At 32.8% G+C, this 27,617-nt stretch overlaps 2 protein-coding genes across 5 annotated transcripts in view; both read right to left on the reverse strand.

Moving 5' to 3' along the window:
* The window catches only part of cas (castor zinc finger transcription factor), an 80,971-nt gene that overhangs the window by 19,018 nt on the left and 34,336 nt on the right, over positions 1-27,617 (reverse strand). For all 4 annotated transcript variants that reach the window (XM_013319371.1, XM_013319372.1, XM_013319373.1 and 1 more), the window contains 6 exons: positions 5,248-5,328; positions 4,051-4,972; positions 3,810-3,969; positions 3,343-3,478; positions 2,865-2,969; positions 2,651-2,717 (listed from right to left, as the gene is read on the reverse strand). In XM_013319371.1, coding sequence (XP_013174825.1) covers positions 2,651-2,717; positions 2,865-2,969; positions 3,343-3,478; positions 3,810-3,969; positions 4,051-4,924 — 1,342 coding nt within the window. In that variant the 5' untranslated portion in view covers positions 4,925-4,972; positions 5,248-5,328. The remainder of the gene's footprint in view (positions 1-2,650; positions 2,718-2,864; positions 2,970-3,342; positions 3,479-3,809; positions 3,970-4,050; positions 4,973-5,247; positions 5,329-27,617) is intronic.
* bent (projectin protein bent) overlaps positions 5,274-27,617 on the reverse strand; it is a 162,624-nt gene continuing 140,280 nt past the window's right edge. The window contains exon 155 of the mRNA XM_013319211.1: positions 5,274-5,328. Within this exon, the coding sequence (XP_013174665.1) occupies positions 5,274-5,328 (55 nt within the window). The remainder of the gene's footprint in view (positions 5,329-27,617) is intronic.

The following is a 27,617-nucleotide window of genomic DNA, read 5'->3' on the forward strand; positions in this document are numbered from 1 at the left end:
CCCAGTCCCTGGCGCGGAATTCTACGAAGCAATTTAGTACTCTGCCGCGGAACTTGATGTGATTGACGGAAATACTAAAACTTCTCATTGTATTAGTTAAAATAACGATCAATTTAAATAAATTCAACTCAAATTTAACGGTGTGAAATACGATATGTAACAATTAACAGCTAAGGATAGCAATTTAGCGAGGAGTCTGAAGAATACATTGGCAAAATCAAAGTATATTTTCACCATCGTATTATTCAAACATTCAAATTAACGCCCGAAGCACAGGCTATATTGTATTAAGCGTTTTAAGTTTTGTGTAAGAACTTCAAAACAAATAAATTCGTTAATACAATCATGTGAATATTAGATTAAATTAAGCACGTCTCGCTACCTACACGCGTATCATTGAAGTATTATAAGACGCAAACTTTATGATGGCTCATAGTTATAATGGAGTTAGTCGCCCGCGAATCCATCAGTGCGGAATTTAAAAAAAACATAATTAGTAGCCTTTGTGTTCTTCCAGACTTTATTCTAAATCTATACCAAATTTTATCGTGATTTGTTAAGCCGTTCTGGAGATACCTTTAAACAAACATCTATACATCCATCTAACCATTCGCATTGTTAATATTAGTATTATAGATAAAATTGTGTTGTACGTAGTCTCTCTCTCTTGCGTAATTGCGAGCTGACATAAAGTTTGAATGGTATTATAAAGCGTTGCAACAAGGCCCTCTCCCAGCGCTAGTCGGTGCTCAATTGAGTGAATTTGCCTCTATTGAAGTGGATTAGAGCTGCCGAGGTTTTTACAATTACAGCCGGGGGCCCGCTCAGGAAGTTACGCGCGTTAACACGATCTACACGGAATTTGATGATCGCGCCCGACTCTGTTATAAATTATGACGTAATTTATTAATGCTATTGTCAAGTTTATTTTCATTTTCTTCCACTTGACTTTGAATTTTATTTCAACAGATATAATCATCATCAGCTCACTATACGTCCCCACCGAGGGGCACGGAACCTACCCTAAGTTACGGGTGACTAGGCCATAGTCAACCACGCTGACCAAGTACGGGTTGGTTGACTTCACACATATCTTTGAATTTCTTCTCAGATATGTGCAGGTTGCATCACGATGTTTTCCTTAACCGTAAGAATGTCGGATAAATGTACATATGTAAATCAGAAATCGAAAAACACATTGGTACATGGCGGGATTCGAACCCAGGACCTGCAGTTTGCAAGTCAAGTGCTTGACCCCTGAGCCACCGACTCCTATACAGATACAATGAATAAACAGATATAATGAATGATTTTAATTCCCTCAAACGCTACATATAACCTTAAAAATAATTTAAAGACGGAGCAATATTATTATAGTAAAACCTTATAATATATTGGAATTTATCGACATTAAATTCAAACGTTTTATTGCTAGAACTAAGCAGACATCTTTTCCAGATCATTAATTAAGAACAAACAAAAGTGTATTTTATAGGGACATTAGAATTCAATGGCTTATGTCAAATATGTCACGACACTTTCAAACTGTCTCAGTGACAGTTCAACGTACAATAAATTAAATATTTGTATGGAATCGATAATTAAGAAACATCCTAAATAGCCGATCACAGAATAAATTAGTGACATGTCACTTTTCACGGATACGTGTAAAAATTGTACGTGTTTTTGGTGAAATATTTTTTACTCTTTGAACGATGCGTTCGTTATTCAAATGATTGTTTGATATTGTTCTTCAAATTAATTCTAACAGTTCATTATTATTTACTGTGTAAATATGAGAATTGTGTGTCTTCTTTTTGGATATTTTTTATTTTTTTTAAACTACGATTATGGGTTAATTATTACCTTAACTACAAATATATTAAAGATTCAATCTTTGAAAACACAAAAAATGTGTTTCCACAGTATAACCTAAAAATTAGACGCAATTTCATATAAGTTCTATGGGAAAAGACATTGTAGTGAAATTTCGATATGATCTACTAAGGAATCTGGGATACAAATGCGAATGCTTGGATGGATGTTTGTTTGAAGGTATCTCTATAACGGTTAAACGGATCTCGATGAAATTTTGTATACATATAGAGCATTGGAAGAACTCATAGCACACTATTTTAATAACGTGCGGACGGAGTCGCGGGCGACAGTTAGTTTTACAATAAAGATGTGACAAAGGACGAACAAATTAACACTGACACTATTGAATCCTAAGACTCTGTTACGTGCACAAGTTTCAAGGCGCGGCCATCTGCTACATACTAAGTGCACCTAATTAGGCCGACACTGAGAAATGTCGTATTTAGCAGACACACTGAAATGTTCCAGATATACAGATTTGCATGTTTGCTAAAACTTCACTTTGTTAGATTTAGCTAACTAAGATGTCACTGTTACAGTACAAAGAGACGTACACATAAATATATATACATCTCTTTCGTTTCGTATCACAAAAATTGAGATAACTATATATTTAGGTACTATTTTTTGACAGGAAAAAGTCATGGGTAAAAGTAACCGTACTGTTTTTAATATGTCCATTTTTTTGGAAGAAATTTAGCTGTTTTCTTAACAATACTTAAACAGTATTAAAACTTTATATATAAAGTTGATTTATTAAGAATGTACTCACCACTAGCTTGTAATTTTCTTTCTTGTGAATCGTCTGCGTCCATCATTGATTGCTTTTGGAAGAATCCCTAGAAATAATATTAAATATTAGAATTTAAATTAATTTTCCTATTAATGTAATTTACAATTATTTAAAAAGCTTTAAAGTAATTCAACATTACTATTATAAAACAAGATTATTTTAAAGAAAACAGTTCTGAATATCAAAACCGTACCTGCATTTGTAAATTGGCTAAATCTTCCAAATTCTTTCTCATGAGAAGATTTTGTTGTTCGAATTCAGAGACGCTGTTGCCAGTACTAGATGTTGTTGATTGTTCCTGTATTGATTAACACATTAAAAAAAATCAAATGTTTTCTGTAAATAAAATAAAGCGTGTAACCCTTATCTAGCTCCAAACCAATCTTTGAACCATGAAAACTTATTAACCAAGAAAATTTCCGAAAAAGGTACTAAATTTTCATCTTTATTAACAAAATGTTGTCAAATATTGGCACTTTTTTATAACTCTAACTTCTTACTATCTTATGTTATAAGCAAAATGTTATAAATGCGAAAGTTTAGATGGATATTTGTTTGAAGGTATCTTCGGAACGGTTCAAACGATCTTGATGAAATTGGCACATATGTAAAACATAGTTTGGAATATAATATAATTCTTTATAATAAGACTTCATAACATCGTTATTTACCTGGCCATCCTCTCTCGAAACACTCAGATCAAGAGTCTGGTCTCCATCATCCGAGCCACTGCAATCTTCCTCCTGACTTTGAGATCTGCCAAACAATCTCATTGATTGCTGGTTGATTATCTGTAATGCTCTTTGCCTGAAGAAAAAAAAACAAAAAATATTTACTTTATGATAAATAAGAAGACGTACTCGTAGGAATTTAAGACAAACATAAATATCGCACCCTGTATTAGAAAGGTTACTTAGTAATATCTACACTAAAGAACTTATAATTAAAGTTAACATCACGGAAAGCTGCATTACGTCTAGTGTCAATTAAAAATGTTTTATTGATACATAGTTGAATATATGAATAAGAAATTACAATTCATTTTACACAATAAAGTTGATTTAAAACAGTTTTTGTTATGAGCACTACAAGCACTATAGTTTATTGTTTTTACTTAAAGACGGCTGTATATAAATACCTTTGAGCTTCTATATCATTATCTGGTGTTTTTGGTGGCGTTATATTTGTGGAGCCTTCGTCTTCAGTCGCAGATGACGACCTTCTCAAACTCCTATCAATACCATCGCCTGAATCATGACGACGTTTCAAACTCATCGGCAACTGAGTAATAGGTTTACCTAAAATAAAGAAATATAGCGAAATATAGACCCAACTTTTATACATGTTAATCGTTTTTTGCTGCGTTATTATTGTAGTACCTTGAAGTGCTTCCAAGTTACGTATTTGTCCATTTATAGCATCGGCTACTTCGTTAGAGGACAACCCATATATTCCTAAAAATTCCTTCATTGTATTTATAGCGTAGTCTCTTAAGATCCTATTTGTTGTATTATTTACATCACCGTTTTGTTGAGGTTCCGCCACTTCCATAGCTTCCTGACCTTCTCCTAATCTCTCATTGGCGTTAATATCATGATCTTTGTTGTCCTCGTCGGAATCAGATTCCCTTCTTCTCGGTGGTGAGTTAGTTTTAATTAACTGCGATATAGCAAAAGGATTTTTGGCACAAAAGGTTTTGTTCTGTAAATTGCTAAAATTCAACACCGTCCTGTCTCTTTCAGCTTCTTGATTTATTTGTAAACTATGTATATAAGAACGTTGGAAAGAATCAACTTTCTTATCATCGACTAAAGTATTTTGATAATTTGTATCTATGTTTTCATTTGAATCAGTACTTAATCTTCTACTGAGATCGACTGCTCCTCCTTTTAGAAGACTGAAGTTTTTAACTCCAATTTTTGCAAAAGCTCCATCGTCAGTTTCATCTTCTACCAGTTGATCCGGTGAAGTTCTATCATTTCCATTGAGAGGACTCTGTACGTTGCAGTGTCCTCCGTTAGAATCATCAGAGAACGTCGTGGCGTTAGGAGCACATCTTGGCTTGAAGTTCTTCCTTTTGTTTCTCTTAGGCATGTTATAGTATGGAGACATGTCCGTACTGTGGTCTTCGTGGTTTTCCGATGCCTCTGTTGCCCAGGATGCAGCTCCATGATGCAAGTACAGGGGTTCCTCCGACGCTGGCTGGAGTCTCTCGTGTATAGATTCCTGGTGGGCTGCCATCGCAGTAGTCATTGCAGTATTTGGACTCTTTCGAGGACCACAAACTGAAACGAGTCCGTCCTGCGAAAACAATACGTCCAACTTTAGTTTTTATACAAACAATCAAACTTAATTCAACACATTTTAGCGTCCAATCATAACAGTGATTCATTTTCGTTCAATTTAAATTGAAACAATGTATCGGGATTTAACAATAGTCTTTTGTTGACAATGAGATTAGCTGAATACTGTGGAATGTTTTTGAATTCGTTTTTAAATTTTCTCTCTGTTGTTTGAAAATAATGAATTCGTATCGATCGTCGCACGTTGCTATATTTAATAACGTCGAATGTTACCTTAGGATTCTCTTCATGAGTACATTTTAAATGGCTTCGATATAATAGTTATCAGTCTTCTGCATCAGCCATATACACCATCTGAAACGAAAAAAAAATAATCTTAAATCATTTATAATCAAAGCTTTTAATCTAAACGTTACAAAACTTTAATTTATTCACGTAAATAACATATCTAGTCCAATTTTTATAACGCGATATGTAATAATGTATTATTATGTCGAGATTACTTTTAAAACGAAATTGACCAAAACAACACGCTCATGGTATTTGGTGCTATAAAATAGATTAAAAAACATGCAAATTTAGCGTAAAACGTTCGACAAAAAATACTTCGGTTTTCTAGATGAACTGACGCAATATAACTCAACTAGCTGTCGCCTGCGACTTAACACAACATTTTTAAAGATTATGCTCTACATCTAAGGCAAATTTCAGCGAGGAGTTTTGGATGTACCTTTTAATAAACATCCATCTAAACATTCGCATTTATAATATTAGTAAGATTTAAAAATACGGTTCGGTGAAAAAAAACCCACTTCAACGTGTAACACGCATCGATCAACTCTGTATGAAATTAATTATAATGAACAACGTATTATAAGATCTATTTTCGAGAATATGAGAACGCTTAGAGCGAGTCGTGGTTGATAAAAAAAATAACGTGTATTCATGTCGAAATTGGTAACGTGTTTTTGGTGTACAATTACTTGTTAAAATCTAATACAATGATTTGGCCTTCGGCTCTCCTCACCCGGTATTTTACATTGAAAATGTCATGGAATCGATATTTTTTGGTTTTGTAATATAAATAATAATATTATAAGAACTAGTCAATAAAATTAATAGCAAAGATTTATCTGATCGACATTTTATTTTACTAATATTATAAATGCAAATGTTTCGATGGATGATGTTTGTTAGAAGCTTACAAGGTATCACCAGAACGGCTGCATAGATATCACTGATAATTGGCACAGATGTAGAACATTGCCCCATTGGAGGCGCATTGAGGAGCCCTATTCTCGAGCTGGTCAGTGGGGCGTCGCGGTGGTAAGTTAACACGATCTCGTGGCGTCCCACAATATGGCTATGAGGGAACAGAGGGGTTTAGTGGGTATGCTCCGATTCGGGGAGAAAATCCCACATAACTACCGTGCCTTCCCCGAGGCACGGAGTATGCCTAAAGCATTCCCCTCAAAAACAAAAAAATATGTAGAACATAGTCTGGAAGAACATAGTCATCAAATTAAGTTTTTTTTAACTCCGCGTGGATGGCTACACAAAACTTTTGTCTACATTAATTACACTTATCATTTTTTTAATGTATAGAAACACCGTCTATAGATATTATTAAAAAAAAATATCGATTTTTTTTTCATTACAATTGTAAATATATTCTTTAGTATTCTATGATATTTAGACCTTTATAATGTTTTATATTTCTTATTTTAATCCTTACAGTTTGAGCAACCATTAAAATTATTTATAAGATTCAATATTAATAATACAAAAGAACAATTTAGAAAACCAGTTAAACATCCGCAATTAACATTAACTTATAACTGTATTATTTAATCAATTGAGATAATCCAATTTTAATATTACGAGCAACATAGATTTTATATACGAGTAGAAAAAGACAACCATCTCTGCTTTTTCATAAAACAAAAAGAGAGATAAGACCATTGTTTATATTATAAGGTGGCAAACGAGCAAGCCGCCTGTATTCGCCGAAATGGCGAAGCAAACGTTGCCTATATACGCAATTGCAGATGTGTTAACTACCTTTAATCAACGGAGGAGTGGACACACAGAATGAGAATATTTCCCCTTGCTAAACGTCATCTCCTGTGTCATATGCTCAAATCTTTTCTTCATAAGGGAAAGTGGACTAAAATTAGATCTATGGATACAAGAGTTTCGATTTACTAATTTCATTTTTATATTTGTTACTCTAATATTTTTTATTCGTGTGACTTTTATACTATGTTATTAAATGCTAGTAAAGCTAAGTTAATTATAATATCGTCCGTATCCGGTTATGACTTATATTTTGACATTACGCTTGAATTATTTGAAGCGAGTTGAACAATTTTTTAAATAGAGTCAAGCAAGATTCTAATAATAGAAAAAGGGTTCCGTATGTTTGTAAAATTAATATGAAATATTATTATATTCGCATTTATAATATTAGTAAGATTTATCCAACTGACATTGAAAAGTAATGTTTTTCTCACTTACATATTAAGTATATCTATTCATAATTCGTTTATCAAAATATTTGTTATTGTGATAGAGCCTTTTAAGCTATGGACGGCTCTGTCGAGTTAAAACATTGATTCATAGTATCTCCCATAATTTTATAGTTAATTATGAAAATGCGACGAATGATATATAACAATCATTTAGTAACATAACTTTTATTCACAGAAGTATAATAAATTTCCTTAAATTTTTTGAACGTAGGCTTTTTTCAAATGGTTTTCTAAAATGTGGATCTCTAATTTGTCGAAGCTCTAATATCGTTATGTGTAGGTTGTACAAAGTTTATTGTAACACTTCGTGTAAGTGGCCGATAGCTGTTCGTGACTGTACTTACGAAACATCAGCATTAGAATGCTGTAACTACCGTTTTTGATTAAGGCTGTACCAAATTAATTACCATAAAAATATGTGTTTATGGAGAAAAGATTGTTACTTTATTGATATTTAAATATCAACTTACATAGATCTTTAGTTCAATTACTAACTTGGTTCAAAAAAATATAAATTTCTTGAAAATAAAATCTTTTGTTTATTAAAATTAATCATGTATCTAATTAATGTAAAAGAAACAAGTAAAATTATTATAATAGTGCAGCCTCGTATGCGTCAGATCGACATATCGATAAAATATTCGATAGATGTCATAGCATTCGTTTGTCGATATCTACAACTAAATGTCAAATATGACGGTGACGTGGTCGTGTTTTCTTAGAAACAATACTTTGTTTTTTTTTGTGTACAAGTATTTTGAAGGTCCAGTAACATGTTTGGTAAAGCGTGACATATCTCGCGCGGACAATTTCGACACGAAATTATACAAAAAAAATTAAGGTCTGTATATTTTAATCAAAATTATTTAAAAAATAAGATTGGAAATAGAATTTAAATGAGTTTTTTTCCATACAACAAACTAACCAATTATTTTTATTATAAACAAGCTAATACTGGCAACTTCATCAACGTTGAATAAAGAAGAAAAAAATGCTACTTACATAACCTATATTCGAAACAAAGTCCTGTCAAATTCAATCAAGATGTTTCGGAAAATTTTGAATACATACACACGACCTCATCTATTTACAAACATTTATTTAGATCCTAAACAATCAAACATAAAGACACTTTCGGTACAAACTAATACTAGCCTTGGTTGATAAAGAATGTGGTTCAATAAAAACATGCTATTGTTGTTTGATACAACAAAATTGTAATAGAGAACGTATTGTTTCATGATTAAACTGTTAATGAAGTATTAGAAATACTTTTTGCCGTACAAGAGGCAAAGGTCAGACTCGATGTAATTAACTCGTTAAAGCTACACCCACACTACAGTGTAACAGCGACAACAGAGCGAATTTAATAGAACTTTTTTACTTTATTTATTAATATAATAATTAATTACAATATTTACAATCTTATAATGTTTAATTAAATGTATAAATATTCTTTTATATTCAAAATAAAAATGAAATATACTACGATCTCTTTCGTTGTAATTTCTAAACAAAAAATATATTATAAACTAGATGCGCCCACGACTCCAGCTGCATGGGTTAAAAAAACATAATTAGTAGCCTATGTGTTCTTCCAGACTAAGTTCTATACATATGCCTAATTTCATCCAAATCCGTTCAGCCGTTCAACATCCATCCATCCATCTAAATATTCGCATTTCTAATATTAGTAAGATGTTTAAAAAAATCTAGTTATGGATTATCTACGTTTTTCTCATAGTGAATGAGAGAAATGACAATATGTTTCAATAGAAGTATCACTGGAGTCCATCCACAGTAATGTTATCCACTCTAATTAGGCAACACCTTTACAAACTTATAAAACGGATATAATAGGATTTAGCAATTGCTTCGATTTTGATTTACTCCTTTGTTATAGCTTGCACATTACAGTTGAAAGCTCAAAGACTTTGTGATACGAATCTTTTATTCATTGCGATAATTTGTCACGAAAAGTTACGACAAAACTTACGTAAATGACGCGTTAAGCAAGACGACTTTCATTAGAGAACTATAGATAAAGTTAAACAATTTGTTGATCTGTCTATCCTTTGAAAATACATTGCCACGAAAGTGAACACAATTGAATGATCTACCAGGACACCATAAACGAAGACTTGTAGAGTTCTAATATAGCTTTTATATCTTTCGGGTTTTGTATGATAAAGGCTTTATTTGTTAAGAGCACTGACAAATATAAGGCTCAGTCAGTTTTTTTCAGTCTTTTGTTCTAATTAAAACTTACTTAACTAAAGGCAAAGTATCTAGATTCGGACGGATAATTTCGCCTTAATTGTGCGTTTGTTTGTTAACTATTTACTGTAGTATAATGTTATCTAGTAATAGTTTCCTTAGTAAACGTACTAACACCCACAGTAAGAGATGAATATCTTAGTTCCTTTTAATCAATGGTAATTATATACGACAGTACAATTAAAGTAAAATTAAGCCCAAGTCGTGTTAATGGAGATCGGTTGCAAGATTTTACGTAACTCAGAGTCAAATGATTAGTAAGGTTTAAAAATATCAATTCATTTTAAGAATATCACTTGTACCTATTTTTAGTACTAAAGTTAAATATAGAATTACCAAGATAATAAATACGATGAGTACTTTAAATTGCAAATGCTAAGTATGAAGGTTAGTTATAAATTTATGAAAAATTTTCAATAACCAACAACGCCAGTTAAGCCACTTCCGTCGTCCTTCGTGGGGCGGCCATCTTGGATCCGCCATGTTGGTATCCGATCAATATTAATAATGCGCATGCGCATGTAATTGTGACTGTTTTATTGTTATTATTGGATATTGTTCCGCGCAAGGCTGCCGCGAAAAAGGCCAGTTTTACATTTATGGCGACTGTTAACGCATTGATGGATTTACTTGAGGTTCATACGTGTTGAGGATAATGAACGATGCCCTACAATAAGGTTCGCTGTTAGCCGTTTGTGTTTTAATTCTGGCCACCGTGTTTGGTTCATACGCCTTAAAATATTAAAAAAAATATTTCTGTGAATTGAAAAGAAGTACCATCATGCTAATACTGGAAATGGAATTTGATATGTATCTTAAAGGAGTTTTTGTTCCAAACTTTTGTTTTACATTGAAAAGAACACTATATTTTAACTACGAAGATGTTCTGTCATGTAAATCATTTATGCTAAATACCTAATACGAATAGTTTAACTTTTTTAATTTCCAGTACACTGGAAGGCAAACATAATTCAACAAAATTTAACATTGCAGCCAACTTTGTAATATCAATTTTAAATCCAGACTATAAACAATGTAGTTACTAATAAACTATTACAACAATGCAAGCGCATGTACATCGGACGTAATCGAGTACTTTCCATATATAATCGAGACATCGAATTGTTCAAGCTATCGATAGAATCGATTCCGAGCGGCGAACATAATTAAATTAGATCATGTTAGCCGCGTGGGTGTAAACTGTGGACCATGTCTTATCGGTTTTCTATACGAATTAATTTAAAATCAGCGAGTTTCGAACAATAATTTATTAGTCGCTGCAGGCGATTGATTTTTTTTTTATTAACTTACAACAAAACGTTAACGACCTGTTATATGGAAGCGTGTAGGCAGTAATTAGTCTGCGTATCGCTTTTACCAAAATAGTATTAATTTATTAATTTTAAAGTGCTATACAAATTTTGTTACGTCAATTTCATGTAATAGGTTGGCAACCATGATTTAGTGTTCAACGCCTTTTAATGTCCAATTATAGAGGTTGGATATAAGATATGGCATTTAAAACAAAATTGTACATAAAAGCTTTATCACTAACATTTATCATTTAATTCAAGAATATTATAATACTTTTGTTGTTTATATCGTATTTATTTATGTCAAAGAATATGCAAAACATACTAAAATATTCATCATCATCAGCTCACTATACGTCCCCACGCTCGGACTCGGGGGCTCGGACCTTACCCTAAATTACGGGTGATTAGGCCATAGTCAACCACGCTGGCCAAGTACAGGTTGACTTCACACATATCTTTGAATTTCTTCTCAGATCAGGTTGCATCGCGATGTTTTCCTTCACCGTAAGAACTTCGGATAAATGTACATATGTAAATCGGAAATCAAAAAACACATTGGTACTTGGCGGGATTCGAACCCAAGACCTGCAGATTGGAAGTCAAGTGCTTGACCACTGAGCCACCGACGTTCTAAAATATTACGTAATAAATATTTTGCATCTCACAATCTCCGGCTACAGATAAAAATAGTTTAACTACACAGACAATATAATATGTAGAGAGTGACATACTAGTATACACCCATGACATAAATTTTAATAATCTGTGGCCCGCGAATGAATAACTCCAGCTTATTCTACAGGTGATCATTATAGGCCGTAAACTCGCCGATAAAATAGATTAGCGCCACATTTCAATATGCAAATGACAAACACGGGCCGTTCGCCAAACATGCGGCTCGAATTTGTGACCTGCTAATAAGAGATAGAATGATGCTGGCAGGTGTTGCATTTTGAATTTTTATTTTAGCGTTCCATTTTTAAATTATAATAAAATTTATTTGTTTATATTTTATTGATTTTTAATTTAGAATCTTATTAAAAGAGTTATTCTTTCTTTCTGGTTTCGATTATATTTATTTTTGATTAAAAAATGTTCATTTTAATTTGTTTTTTTTTTAAATGGTCTTATTTCAAATATATTGGAGTGCAAAAATGAGCAATACTCAGCAAAGTATATTCAATAAAGTTCATTGTTTATAATGGCTAGCTGTATGAATTATAATTAATAGTACACCTATCCATTATTGCAGTAATTCATCGCGATTTGATATTCCGAGCGCGGCCCGCCATTGCTCAGGCGCATTCTGAATATCTGTCTATCAGGGCTTCGTTGGCAGGAAAATGACGATCATTAGTTTCATTTACATTTCAATATTTATAAAGTAACACTAATAAACTAAGACTGTCCATGGCTCAGGGTTTGTGATATGCAGATCCTGGGTTCGAATCCCGCCGTGTACAAATGCGTTTTTCGATTTACATATGTACATTTAACCGATGTTCTTACGGTGAAGGAAAACATCGTGGTGCACATATCTACGAAGAAATTTAAAGATATGTGTGAAGTCAACCCGTGGGCCATCGTGGTTGACTTAAGGTAGGCTCCTGAGCCCCTCAGTGACGAGCTGATGACTATGTAGTGTCAAAGGCAAGTCTGTTTAGAATGCTTTGTTTAATATCCCGTTAGACAAAGTATCGTGTTAATTATGAATAAAGGGTTTATATACTTAATACTATGTTTATCATAACCTCAAACATATTGTTGTTACCGCTTATTATTCTGCTTGCAGTAAAATAAATACTTTTGTAATTAGAGCATTGGAGGCACAGACTCAACATTGCTTTCGGGGTAGCCATTACAAAAAAAAAACAATTACATATCTCTACGAGCAATAGTTAAGGCAAATTAAATCTTATGCTTGACACGATAAGATTTAAATTTCATTGACAGTATTGCAAATTAAATTCTCGTCAACGCACACGTTCTAGTTTCAAACGTTTCCACTTAAATTCAAATGTTTATTACAATTGTCAATTAGGACTATCGAAATACATATATGTACTTTATTGCAACGTGATACGGTTCTATTTAGAGTGGCGTACGTTTTAATGACGGTAAATATAAAATGGTATGGTAATGTTTTGATATGGCGAATGCTTCTGAGAAACTGAAGGTCCTCTCAGTCAACAGTAAGTTTTACGTTGTTTATATAAGGGATAGTGTTACCTGTGATGGTTCTCGGTTCGCAGATTTGTGCGTATGCCCCGCGTTATCGGTGGTAGGTCTAGCCATGGTGGTCTTGTTATCAATTCTTTGTATAATTAACTATGGATATCAATTTATTTGACGAAATGTATATTAAACTTGCTGTCGCCCGCGATTCCGTTGGCCAATGTGTTCTTACAGACTATGTTCTATATCTGTGCCAAATTTCAACAAGATCTGTTCAGCCGTTCTGGAGATACCTTCAAACAAACATCCATCCAAACATTCGCATTTATAATTTTAGTAAGATATATGGGAGCTTGGAATTAAAATATAGTCAAATTTGGATGTTTAGTTAAAAACAAATTTTATTAACTTGTTATCTCTACGGAAGACATATATGCCTTTTTCTTTGCCATTTTACACATTTTAGGTATTTTTTCCAGTTCATTTAAAAAGATATGTAAATACAAAAATTTCCGATAATTTATATCTAATTTTATTATTTGTATGAAATTTAGTAACTTGTCGCATCGTAATAGAAAACAAAAGTACTCTTTAAAAAAATAGAAGTGAGTCATAAATCGTTGCTAAGTTGAATTAAACAAATATTTATTTGTACACATTCAATTATAGGTCTTATTACAAAGGTATAAGGTATGTTTCCCTTAAGATAAATATTAAAAAAAAATATTATGAAAAGCATTGTGTGGGTTCTCTACCAGACGCTTATTCTGCAATAAACGTATCGAAATGCAGCGGATTTATCTTACAATAACAAATACAAATTCATATTAAAGATATTGGTATGCGCTGAAACAAGCAAGCGTCAAATTACTTCAAACAAAAATCAATATACAAACAGTAATTTTATAACAATTATGTATGCCGTTTTAAGGTTATGCGTCATTATAAAAAACCAGTATTAAAGATTTTATTTCTTTAAACCTCATTATATTTATAGCGTTAAAACAAAACTTATTAAAAAATAAACTAATACAAGAATGCTATGTAATAAATCTTATAACCGAAAACAAAAATATCCAAACGAAATGATTTAAATAAATAAAAAATGACTTAAGCAGTAGTCAGGCGGGAAAAAGGAATTAAAATCCAAAAGAACAGATTCTTTAAGATAATGCTTATTCATTCCACATTTAAAATCAAATTTTCAAATAAAGAACTGGACTCGGACGATCGAATGTGCGCGGGGGAGCGAGACGGCTATACAAGGAAACATGTAAATCAGACAAAGATGGATATCTCATTATGATTGACAGCTGGGAACGTCGGCCTTGAAATATTTGAAACATTATATTATTATAAAGTACACTATCTTCATTCAACACAGGAGCGTTGCGGTCATTAACGTCTATTAACTTTAATTTATAAAATGAATCAAATTACATTTAAGAAACATGATAATAATAACAAGAAGTTAAAAAGTCGTCATTATGAAAATTATATTTTTCTGAGCATAATTGGCGTATAACTTTCATAATCTACTTTGCCAGATTACCAAATATCAAAATTTTTCTTTAGCCCAACAAAGTTAAATAATAGACGTAGAGCCTTTGAAACACAAGTTTAGTAACTTTATTTTCTAAAAAGGTCTAATTAACAGAACGAAATACATTCTAGCAACAAACGATTTGTACTTTAGAATTAGACTTTTTTCAAATACAAGAAAAACGTTAATTTATAGTAACTTCGTCCTTGGTCGTACTTCTACTATGTAGGAAACTTTTTCTATGTCCGATCTACTCTTGTGTTGATTCCTCATTACTCGTATGTATAATGACGGCAGTCGCCGCTAGATGTTCATTTTTAGAAACGTCGAGTTTCTCCCGAACACGTTTTAAATCATATTTCGAGCGCGTTTTTTTCCAATTCAGTACGTTGACTTTATAATTTAATTCTTAAACGTTTCAAATTGGTGAGTACATCACTATTTAATAAGGCTGACAGTGACAGATTATAAAATTACCAACATTCTTGTAAGAATCCAGTTTCTTTAGAAATTAATTAAAAAATTTTACTGTCATCTTTTTTTAACATAATTTGCCGTTAGAAAAATATTTTATGTTAGGTCTTTTAGTTACTGCCTAAATCAACATAGTAATATTATCAAAAACATTTCAGTGTACTAAACAATGATCTAATCGTTTTGTTTATTTATCATTTCAATGGTTGAAATTTATGAAACTGTACTGTGAGAGGGCATTGAGAGTTTGTATGACCATATTGTTTATTGTTTGCTACTGAGTGTCACATCTCACAGTTTTGTTTACGCGTATAATATATCGGAGTTTATTTATTCAATGATTCTTCGAAACGATTGCCTCATTTATTATATTCAAAACCGATATCGGAACATCTCTTGTCACATCACTATCGAACATATTTCCCGCCATTTGTTCTGTCAAATCTATAATCAAATGTTGCCACTTTTCAAACGACTTACCAATCGATTTCATAGAATAAGTATTAAATCCAGTTTTCTCAAAGAGTATCAAACAATACGGACGGTATTAGCCATTAAGTCTAATATCACGAACTGTCTCTCAGAGATCGGATTATTAGACATCCGGATATTCAAATTTCACCAGCATAACTCTAATTTAAAAGGTTACATTTTTATCGGTTTTTTAAACAATAATTATTATAAAAACTAGCTATATTTTAGAAATAATACTAGATGTCGCCCGCGATTCCGTCTTCGCGGAATTAAAAAAAACTTACTGAGTATAATTATGCCAAATTTCATCGTACTTCATTAAGCTGTTCGGAGATACCTTCAAACAAACATCCATCCATCTAAACATTCGCATTTATATTAGTAAGATTAAAATTCTCAGAAAAAATATGGTCAAATTCTTAGAGAGCATAACAGTAAGAATTCTTAAACAACGGATGAAGAAATTCGAAGCGAGTTTTAAGATTACAATTTCGAGTGGCTAGATAATTTTGTATTAGCATACAAAGGAGAATTACCGTCTCGCTGTGCGTTCGTATGTCATAGTACTTATATTATAAGAGGCCACGCCTTGTAGCTGTCATATGTAACCTAATTAGGTATGAGCTTCGCTTGCGTTGCTCAACTATTAAAATATTATTATAAAAGTACATATTAACATCATGTATGGGTGTGAATTGATGAATCATTTACACCTATCATATACCTTGAAGTAACTAAATATAGTGACAATATTCTATTATAAATTTATTACTTTGCCTTAAGGTTTATCCTTCTGAATTAATCAAGGTAATTTAGAAAAACACAAACTATTCTTCAATACGATTCAAACAAGCCCAAACTCGATGAGGTTATGTATTTTTATTGCGAAGTTCCTATGGTCATCTTCCAGCTCCTCCATCAAATCAGCACCGTGTATTCATAATATTACGTTGCCACTAACGCACATATAGAATTTCAGCTAAATCGGTAACCGGAAAGTCAAGCAAAAATTTTCAAATTTTTATGACAAATGTCAGGACAAATAAACTAAATAATAGTCTGTAAAATATAACTTGTCTATGACAGAAAAGTAACTGTCAAATCTATTATAAAATGTTTCCACTTTTCAAAGTCAAGTTTAATATTTGATATATCGTTATAAAATAAGTTGGCAACAAAGTGTAAGCACAGTTGGTAGAAGTAGTAAACAATGGAGCTATTCAATATTTATGTAATAGGGCACCAGGAAGACATGGCGCGGTTTACTTCGAAGCCCATCATTAAATTCCTAACACTTTTCTCATTTAAATTCATAAATTTCCGGTGTAAGTGAATTGTGATTGTTACGCGCGGCACGCTCGACCGATTGTACACACACATTCCTAGAGATATATATTTTGTTGCCTACTGCCCGTTCAATAAATATCAATGCGAAAGCTTCTACTTCGCGCCATCTAATACATTCAAGTGTTATTACTTTTTATTCAAATAAAACGAATTCTAGGTCAATATTGAGTAACTGACATTTACGTAAACATATAACGTAATTTCAAATGTTCAAAATTATCAGCAAAGATCTCTATACAAAATTTTGCAAAATGAATTACCTATCATGACTTGTCCATATTAGAAAGACCTGGCCACATTAAATATTTGGTAGGAACGTGATATCAATAAAAAATGGACACCAATAAAATAACGAAATACGCAACACAAATTCCATTTGCCACACAATAGAGAGCACACACGATTCCAAATTCAAATTTCAATTTAAAAAAAAACAACGCGTAGGAACGTAACCGCGCGGATTTTTAATATGGCTCGTGTTCAGGGTTACCATTTCATTAATAATTTGCAATATATTCTACCAAAGGAATACATTTTTTTAAGTCCTTTATTAATTAAATGCTTACATATTAAATAAACGAAATAAAATGTGGTTGATTATGTAAGATTTTTATATAGCATGCGTTTTTCTATCATCAAAATTTCTACTAAATTGTGTAAAATCAAAACAAATGGTAACCCTATTGCATTCTGATTTCGTATTCTTAATTCGAATTCAATTATTATTTTCAATTACCGTGGTGCGGTCGTGAGGCGAGCGGCGTACCATTGTCCTAGTTTATTTTTATTTGCTACAAAATACTCAACTTGCACGAAAAAGCAATATAACTTGTTAAAACCATATTACATTAGCTTTAACGATCTATTTTGTATCATAAATATTTGTAACACAAACTAATTTATACATACTCTATATGCTTAAGTATTATTCAATAAATTGTTAAATTATTAGAAAGCGTAATTAAGTTTCGTCATTATTTTTAATGTACTTTTTACAACTAAATTATTTAATTAAGTCAATGTATTGATACCTGCGAATTTAGGTAATTAAATATGTTTTCGGTCCAGTTAAGAGCTTAATTTCGAGTTCAATGAAAATTATTATATGTCACAAATTATCTTAAACACATGATTTGTTATGTAAAAATCGATTTCAATTAGTATAGTTATAGTTTAATTTATAAAATCATTAACAGCTTTCGAAGTCGGACGTCAAAAGTCGATCCAGTTTCGAAATTATCTTATGTTTTTTCAAACAAATACACACTTTCTGATCACATTGAGATTAATGACCTCACTAACAACTCTCCGAATCAAATTTCGCAACAAGCAGACAAATTACTTGTCGGACTTGTTGCGGTAATAAACAAATTTTTTCTACGTCTACCCACATCTGCTTTTGTATATTTAAAAAAAAACAAAACATGATGCATTACTAAAATATCATGCATACGTCGATTCCGAGAAACGTCCGAAAGCATAAAATTCCTTTTAAACCTTTTTATAGGCAAGTTTATTGAGTCGATATTTCGAGAATCCTCGAAAAGGAACATGACTTACAGACGTAAGTTAGTAAACATAGCTGTTATTATAATAGAAGGGAAAAAATCATAGAGGTCATTGACACAAGAGTGTTCCCAGCCACTCGAATGTTTTATAGAGAAAACACTTCAAAACGTATATGTATTACTATTTCCATACTTTAATTACATGTTTAGACACCCACAAGTACAGCGCACACACACTACCACGCCAATAATTATAAGATAAACATATGGCTTTTTAAACGACCAGTTGTTTAAGCGGTGTCGAATATACTTGTAGGTTATATTAGGTTACTTTCCTGTACCACAAGGAGCTTTTTCATTTAACTATCATACTTTAAACAGCTTCTATGCCTCTATGTAAATAACATAATCTAACTGCCAAGTACCAAAAAACGTATGATAATAATTGGTTATTGTATTATATTATAGTACTTGGCTGTACAGCACGGCTCAACAGGAAAAAGAACTCGTTTCACATTCAAATTGGTATAGGAATTTGAATACGCGATTGTCATTGGTTGACAATCAATCATTATAGTTTTTGAAATTCGAATTCCTCGGCATACGTGAGGCATGATTCGATCAGGAACACGAGTGTTGCCAGTAATATTTATACGTTACAACATAAATGATAATAACATTACGAAAAAAATATACAAAGACGGTATTATTGATATTCCAAGAAGAGACTTTTCCAATAGGGTGTATAGATTCGGTAAAGTAAAGGTATATTTCTAGCACACTATAAAATTGACCAACATTTTTAAGTACAACTTTAGTGTTGTTCTTAAAATCAAAGTGTTGTGTATTTATTTCCGGTGTCGAGTAGGAACAAGAAAGAGGCAAACACTCGTCAGTCGCAGCCGTTTAAAAAATTAACATTTTCTTATTTTCTGTCTGTTGACTTAAAGATTTGGAAGAAATACAAACATCGTTCACATGCGACACTGTTAAACACCCACTTAAAAATTTATGTACAAGTTATCACGGCTTTTAACTCAAACAAGGTAGCCAGACAGAACGATTCATATTGGATTTTACTTGTATTTAAACGGTTTTTGACGGTAGGATTTACAAATAAAATAAAAGTAGTACTTCGTAATACTGAATAGTTCTAACTTTAATGGAAGAAAGGTAAGAACTTTATTATATGATTCTGGGAACATTTTTATCTGTCACTAGTTTTAAATCGAATCTTTCATCGCGTTGTTAAATCAAGATAAATAAAAAAAACTAACATCATTTTACCGCCTTAAATAATAATCGGTCGTTTACAAAAGTGAAAGAAGACGTGGTACCCAATGCAAACAAGTTCTAATCTGTAATCTTTCACACACAAAACGCTCGAATGGCCAGTAATGGGCGTGCAATAACAGTTTTCCATCAAAGCCAAATTTCTAATCGGAATTTGACAGGGCAGGTATGTAGAGCACAGTTTGTACCGTAAATGCCTCAGGCAAATTTCATCTTAGCATAACAACGTATTTTATTTCTTATGTTTATATACGGAGGCATAAAAATCGTTTCAAATGAGTCAATGATTGCGCGCCTTTTTGAACGCAACTACACGTCACTTTGAGGTTATGTTGACGTTTAATAGAATCCTATCAGTCATAGCACCATGTTCGTAATAATATTTGACGAAATATCAAATTAGTTGATGATAAATAAAAAACTTCTGTTTTCCTGCCACATGTTCTCAATTATAAATACATTAGCAAAAATAAGCCCGTTGGCTAAGTACGCTGTTAAGTCTATACAAGTCTTGAATTTATTTGCTACCAGCATTCAATCTATTTGTATATCGAAGATAATTTTTACTCATGACAATCTCAATAAAAGAAAATAAGGGCTTTACCCAACTACTTCAATACGTAGAAAGTTTTTTATACATAATATTTAAGGAATTAAATTTAGCTTCAAATTTTTATAACAAATAACTTGACTAAAGGCTATAGAATAGACAAAACTTCTTGCTGCGAATTATGACGTCAAAATTTAATGTACTTTTTTATTAAAATACCGTATTTCCTCTTCCACGCAATTGTATATGATACGATCAGATATATCGATGCCTCTAATACCTACTCTAGTTCCATTTCATATGCAAATGAGGCAGTGTTTCGCTATTTCGTTTAGATTATATCTCAGTTTAGCTCGATTGTCTAATTATCGTTAGATACGGTTGACAAAAATTGTTGATATTTGCTGCCCCGGTTATGTTCCGAGAACACGTGCCTACGGTCAGCAGAACAAGAATTTCTACGAAACGTGAGTTTGAGTGTATTTATTATGAATATTCAAATAACTAAGATTAAAGGCTTATTCCTTATTTTCTGAGCAGGCTGCATAGATAATTTATTTAGACTAAGTCTAAATAAATTGTTCTGTTGTTTCCGAATTTAAGACAATATATATTTCCATGCTAGATAACAAATATAGATAATATCGTGTGATGATGAGAAAGACATCGATGGTAAATAACGTTCGTTAGCCTAGAGCTAGTAGCCTAGAAGGTGACGTCATCTGACTTAGGTCTCATGTTATTGTGGTCGAGTAGTACAATTAGCTTTCTTACCGATTATCTCAATCAGCGTCTTGCAATCATTCTCAATAGCCACTTAGATAGAACAGTAGTTAGTAGGTACCAAAAAATTTCCCCGCAACGGTCATTAATCATTGATTCGGTATCACGAGTTTCGTCAGAACGGGTACGCTTGCGTCACGCTCGGTACAGATGTCCCGTCACGTCAACAAACAACTGTTTAATCTGCGCCCGCCACTAAATCCTGTGTGATCGATTCTGACACCGAATGATATCGATTAGGTGATGCAAGCCGTAAGCTATAGTGTGTACGTGCCTTTACATTTTTAAATTGTATTAACGAGTTCCGTAGTATTTTTTTATCACTTTAAAGTAATGTTGTAGAAAATATTTATAATATTATTATGTTAGTTTTGAGGAGCTTTCAGTATTATAGATAATAAAACTAAATATGTATTTATTTCTTCAAATATTATTTTCATAATGCGGAGACCTAATAAAGTTTATTGTAAATTAAAAATAATTTCCCAAGTTGAAGTACTGTCATCGCTGCGCTGTGGTGCCGGCGCGCGTTTCGTATCATGGTAGCTATGCTGACCGTACTGGTCTTTTATCGAAGTCGTGCATCAAAGTTAGCATTATTTTGAGAAGTAATTATTAATGTAAAGTCAGTTACCGAATTTCAGGTCGCTGCAGCGCGGCGTCCCCTCCACCGCGCAACAATGAGCTAATGAATAATAGAAAAGTGGCCGCTCAAGTAGCCTGATATCGGTCCCCGATAAGCAATGAATGCGTTTTCGGTAGAGGCTCACTACCAAAGTAATTATCGACAGCCACCGATGTACCCGCTACTTTATTTTCGATCGGCGACTTTTTCTCATCTAGACGAGCGTATACGGGCGTGAGAATCCCGAGACCGTAGCGCCTTATTAATGGAAAGCGAAAATATCTTTCGCGTATTTCGCCTCCGGACATAATAACCAACAGAAAAACGGGCGTAGACGATGATTTCGTTAAAGAATCCGACGTCCACTTGCCCCGTCCACTTTATTCGGAACTCCGGCGTAAATTTGACAAAAGTATTTTATGAACGTATAAATTCGCAGCGCTCGAGCCCCGTCATCCGATCGGTACACTTTAATACTTCGTTCGGATTCGGAGAAACATCGGCTTTTTGCGGGCGCAGATCGCAACTCGTTCAATTACAGGCGAAATTAATGATTGAACACATTTTAACGCTGGCGTATGTATGCATACAGAGGGACGCACACGCGCGCCATGCCGCGATCTTACAATAGGATTACATCGCCATAAATGGATCGAAATAACCAGTTATGAACTCTTATGATTCTCCTATACTTGCTGTTTAACATTTTTGTAGCTTTTGTTTCGTATAGGGACTGTGTCCGTGCATTTTAATAAAAGCTTAGGGTCGCATCTACGACTACGCCCCTTCTTATTCATCCGCTCATTGTCGATGGCAAACACTGAACTGACATAAAAATTTTTATAAGCCATAAAACTTTACTTTTAACGGCGGCATATAAAATATTCGATGCGCAAGAAAACACGAAACCCGCTGTTGCGGCCCGAGAACATATTCATCATAATTCAATAACAAATAACTTTCCAGTTATAAACGCGAAATACAAAACCCACGAAATGGACAAAAAAATGTTCCTTAATCTTGATTTGGCTGTCGCGGATTTTATATGGAAACGATTGCTATTTATTAATCTTTGTCAAGATAAAAAAATACTTAACGTTATTTTACAATTTATTCTTCTTTTATGGCTCGCCGGGCTATTAAGGACATCAAACGGAAGCCTGATAACAACAAAGCTCTATTCCAAAAATAATTTAACAGACTATATAAATTGTAAAAAAAAATAAAGGAAACATAAACTTCATAGCCCGGATCGAACGAGCTAATATTTCAAATTAGGAACAATTCAAATCAAATCTTCGAATTCTAGTTAGAGCAGGACGCCAGTAGGGTTGATGACCCGTTGAAATGTCAGCACATGTCTATCCCGCTCCTACTTACGGACTCTGTGTCTATCTATCGCCTTCCACGAGATGTTGATCTTGATACGTCACATTTTTAATAAACGAACTCCGTATGACATGGTGTACGGAAATTCGTTCCAATGATTAATATGGCGTCCACGGCGGTATATGAAACTAATACTTTGTTTCTAAAAGTTATTAGAAATATTGATAGTTCCATGTCATTGCTTGTGTTGTTGATCTTCGATAAACGTTTGTTACTTAGAAAGTCGGGCCGAGAACAAAATTAAACACAAGAGTGAATAGACAATACGTAGGCAGTGAACGCAAAAAAACCTCACGGAGTTAACTATCTTTGAATCTTACATATGAAATAGTAGATGGTTATTTTTTATTTTTCCATTTGAACAGTTAGTGATTGCACCGGTGAGTGTTGCCATTTTACACGTATGAAATGTTATTAATTAGTAGAGCGAGCTCGTGACCGAACGTCTTAAGTAACGTAATAATCTTGTCGCCTGTGGCATTTCAATCTGTTAGTCGGATTCTTGTTTTAATTTCGACATTAATAAGTGTAACGGACGCGAACACACAAAACAAATGAAAAACGAGCGGCGTGATCCGACAAAAACGTCAGTAAGATGTGTACTAGGCATCATAGCGAGCGGTGTTTCATTACGGCGTAAATAAAAAAAGTTCATATTTGACGTTTAACAAATTGTTCCTTTTTCAAATCGACCAATGAGAAGGCTATTGTGTTCGCTCCTAATGGCGCGTTCTATTTTCAAATCTCATTCTCTTTTCATATCTTGGCCGCGTTTAGATTCATTCGAATTTGGAATGCGTGAGACGGATACGTACATTTTCCCACACGTCTTTTTTTCTCTCTCGATGTTTGTCTTTTAAATGAGTTGATTAATAGGGGGGCTCGGTTTGCGTTGATTGTTATTGTCCCGACGTCCGCGCTGTAATGTAGGACGCAGTCTTGCTGTCTGTGCGTCTGTAACCGCCGAGGTCTTGAGTAGCGCGTCATCGCGAAACATTACTGGTACCACAGACTAAATGATAAACAACTTCGAGACTTTACATACTGGAGATTACAATAAACAAGATGTTTAACATCGTCTGTATAATTAAACGAGGTGAAAGAGGCATTTATTCACCAGTAATATTATCAAAAATGTCAGATAACCTTGATAAGTACAGTAATTTATCTTATTCGTGAGAAATTATTATCAAATAAATGAACAGAAACTTTGAGAAGTGCAGCTCGTTGATATGACATGGTTCTATCATTTTAACTCTTTCAATCGATAAATTGAGTATAAAGGCCAGTTCAATCAATGATTAAGATTGTTTACGATCCACATTAGTATTTAAATGAATCATACTTATATTATGTACACAGTACATAAATGATTAATGAATACATACTTACGAGTACGGTAGCTACATGAAGGAGTTGGCAGAAGCCAAGAATTTTATACTTCTTTTTTTTTAAATATTTTTTTCGAAAATGTCTCTACGTTTCGCAGATATTGTAAGTTCTAGAACTATTACAATCTTCATATAAAATTATTGATTTAAATCAAAATATTATTTTTGAACTTTTAAAGCGTTATACCTACTTTCGAATATATTCGTTGCAATAAATCGCATTAAAGTTTTAATCTAAAATATGCATCAGTAAAATCCTCAAAATGGCCAAATGTCGCATATCTAGCCGAGCGGGAGATATTGCCAAAACGCATAAACATCAAAGGGGTTTTTGTTGAAAAAAGGATTTAAAATTGAAGGGCGCGTCCCCAACACGATAGGCAAAATGGCGTCCGAGATTATAATAACGATTTTAAAAGTCCCCTCCGTTGATATATTTTTTAGTTTTCTCTCTTTATTTTGTTTTTTTTTTTACGAAAGGGTCGCGTAAGTGGACTCCGGATGATGGACGCTGTGAAAAATTTGACGCGGACACTGTTTTGAAATAAATAGGGTGATATTTTAAATAGTTCGGCGAAAAATAGTTTGCGTCATCATGACAATTTGAATCACAGATTAAAAATAATTCTAATAAAAAATATTGTCTATTATCGCAAATGTTGAAATATTATATTTCCATTTTAATTAAATTACCTATGGTAAATAAAACTAAAGTTTATAAGTATCAAACACTTGAATTTAATTGGTGAATTAAATTTACTAGTAGTCGTTCATTGGTTGAAATTCGATCATAATTTGTAATCAAAGTATGTTTTTAATAAATAAAACTTTATGAACTTCTCCACACTAACCGTGGATTTCTGAGTACAAAATCTCCGTTTAAAGCCTATCGTTATTTCTGTATTGTCAAAGAAATTACAGCGATGAACGACACAGAGATTTTGAATTCAGAAAACCACGGTAAATTTGTCTAATTTCATTCCTCCCTTACCAATCGTCTTAAAAAGGTAAGCTCAAATTAACAGCCTAGAAAATTATATCTGTAAATACGATACTTCCATACAAATTTCCAACCCCTTTTCAAAACCTAACAACCTTTGTTTCGCGTTAAAATGTAACCTATGTCCTTTCTCAGGTTCCTAGACAATCTGTGTACCAAATTTCATTTGAATCGGTTTACTAGTTTTTGCGTGAAAGAAAGACAGACAGAGTTACTTTCGCATTTATAATATTAACTAAGGAATGTACATACTCATAGATACATAGATCGTTATGTAATTATAATATCATCGACAAGTATTTCCAGTGCGGGGCAAGACGATGCTATAAATCTTAAAATTTCCATATATAGAACACTTAATAGAAGTTCATTAAAACACCAGAAGGAGGGTTCATCTAATAAAATTTATGAGGCGGTATTACACTATACGATTTACTGTGGGTTTCTGATACCAAAATATCTGTATAAAACATATCCTCATTTGTGATGTTCAGTGATAGCAATATGTTTTAAACGGAGCTTTAGACTCAGAAACTCACGGTTAACCACATTGCTTTATTATATTTGGAACTCTATTAATGTTAAGGAGCGATAATTGAATATTTATATTAACTGTAACAAAATACTATTTTAACGAAGAGATTTTTTGTGTGTTTTGTTTCACAAAAATATATTTTTTATATATCTTCATACTTCTTACTGATATAAATGCGAATGTTTGGATGGATTTTTATTAGGGGGTATGTCCAAAACGGCCGCATAGATCTTACAGAAATCTGGCATAGTAGGACATAGTCTGGAAGAACACATAAGCTACTAATCGAGTCTTTTTTTTATATCGCGCAGGCGACAGCTAATTTAGTCATAAATACATATATAAGACAAAAGCTTCTTTAGACGACATGTAGTTACAAAGTACCAAGAGTTTGCATAAAGTACATAAAGTACATAAGGTAAATAATGTAATAAAAAAATGTTTTCCGTTCTTTTGTTGCGCACACATGAGTATATCGGTCACCTAATTCAATACTGGTATAAAATTTAAACGTACCACAATCGGGTCCGTTCCCTGATTCAACCAATTCAAGACCAAATCCGTACCAATTGTTGTCCCGAGACGCTTTATCAATAAAAATAAAAATCCTCGAGGAAGTCGGCAATTTGTTGCGACGTCTGACGGGACTGTTAAACTTTGTATCCTGAAAACGTTTTTAGTGTTATAGGAATTAGGTTGAATTTTGATTGGAATACGAATTGTGCGTTGCTTTAGTAATTAAATTGGTCATCATGATCATAAAGGGCTTTTAGGGAGTGACGTCAGCGGTACAGGAAACAAATTGACGTACTTTTAATGTTTTTATTTTTACTGTATCTGCCTGAGATGTCTTCTGAAACCAACAAAACTGTATAAAGTTTACATGTTATGTAAGATTAAGAAAATATTAAAAAAAAAAAGATTTCTATCAGTTTTAAAGCTCTTGATTAACGGAACAATAGATGTGTTATTCATAGTGTTGTTCATCGATGTCGATAGTTCATAAATTTTATCGATAAATGAATATAGAATAAACCGAAAAAGGTAAAGAAAGTCGTAATAACATATTTGTCGGTATGAAAAATTTCTCCGTACGTGATTTGTTTACGAATTGTAGACTCTGATAGTTACCTACGTCATAGTTAACTGAGACACGTTTCCTATGAAACCGCGTTCACAAGTGTCGGCCGTTGCGCAAAATTAATTTAACCTCAAGCATACGAACTAGGTCTTACAAATTACGAAATTATAGCTTTTATTGTGTTCAAATTACTGAAAGTAATCAATGTCACATACTTTTGAAATGGTAGTAATTTATTTGGGACAAATTAGCATTCGTAATATATCTACAAATTTGAAAAGGCCTTATAATTTTATTTGAGTATGTGGCCTTAAAAATATAAAAGTCATAACAACTTCTTTTGGCGATACG

The sequence above is a fragment of the Papilio xuthus genome, unplaced genomic scaffold (assembly GCF_000836235.2).
Source record: "Papilio xuthus unplaced genomic scaffold, Pxut_1.1 DF826159.1, whole genome shotgun sequence".
Classification (NCBI taxonomy): Eukaryota; Metazoa; Arthropoda; class Insecta; order Lepidoptera; family Papilionidae; genus Papilio; species Papilio xuthus.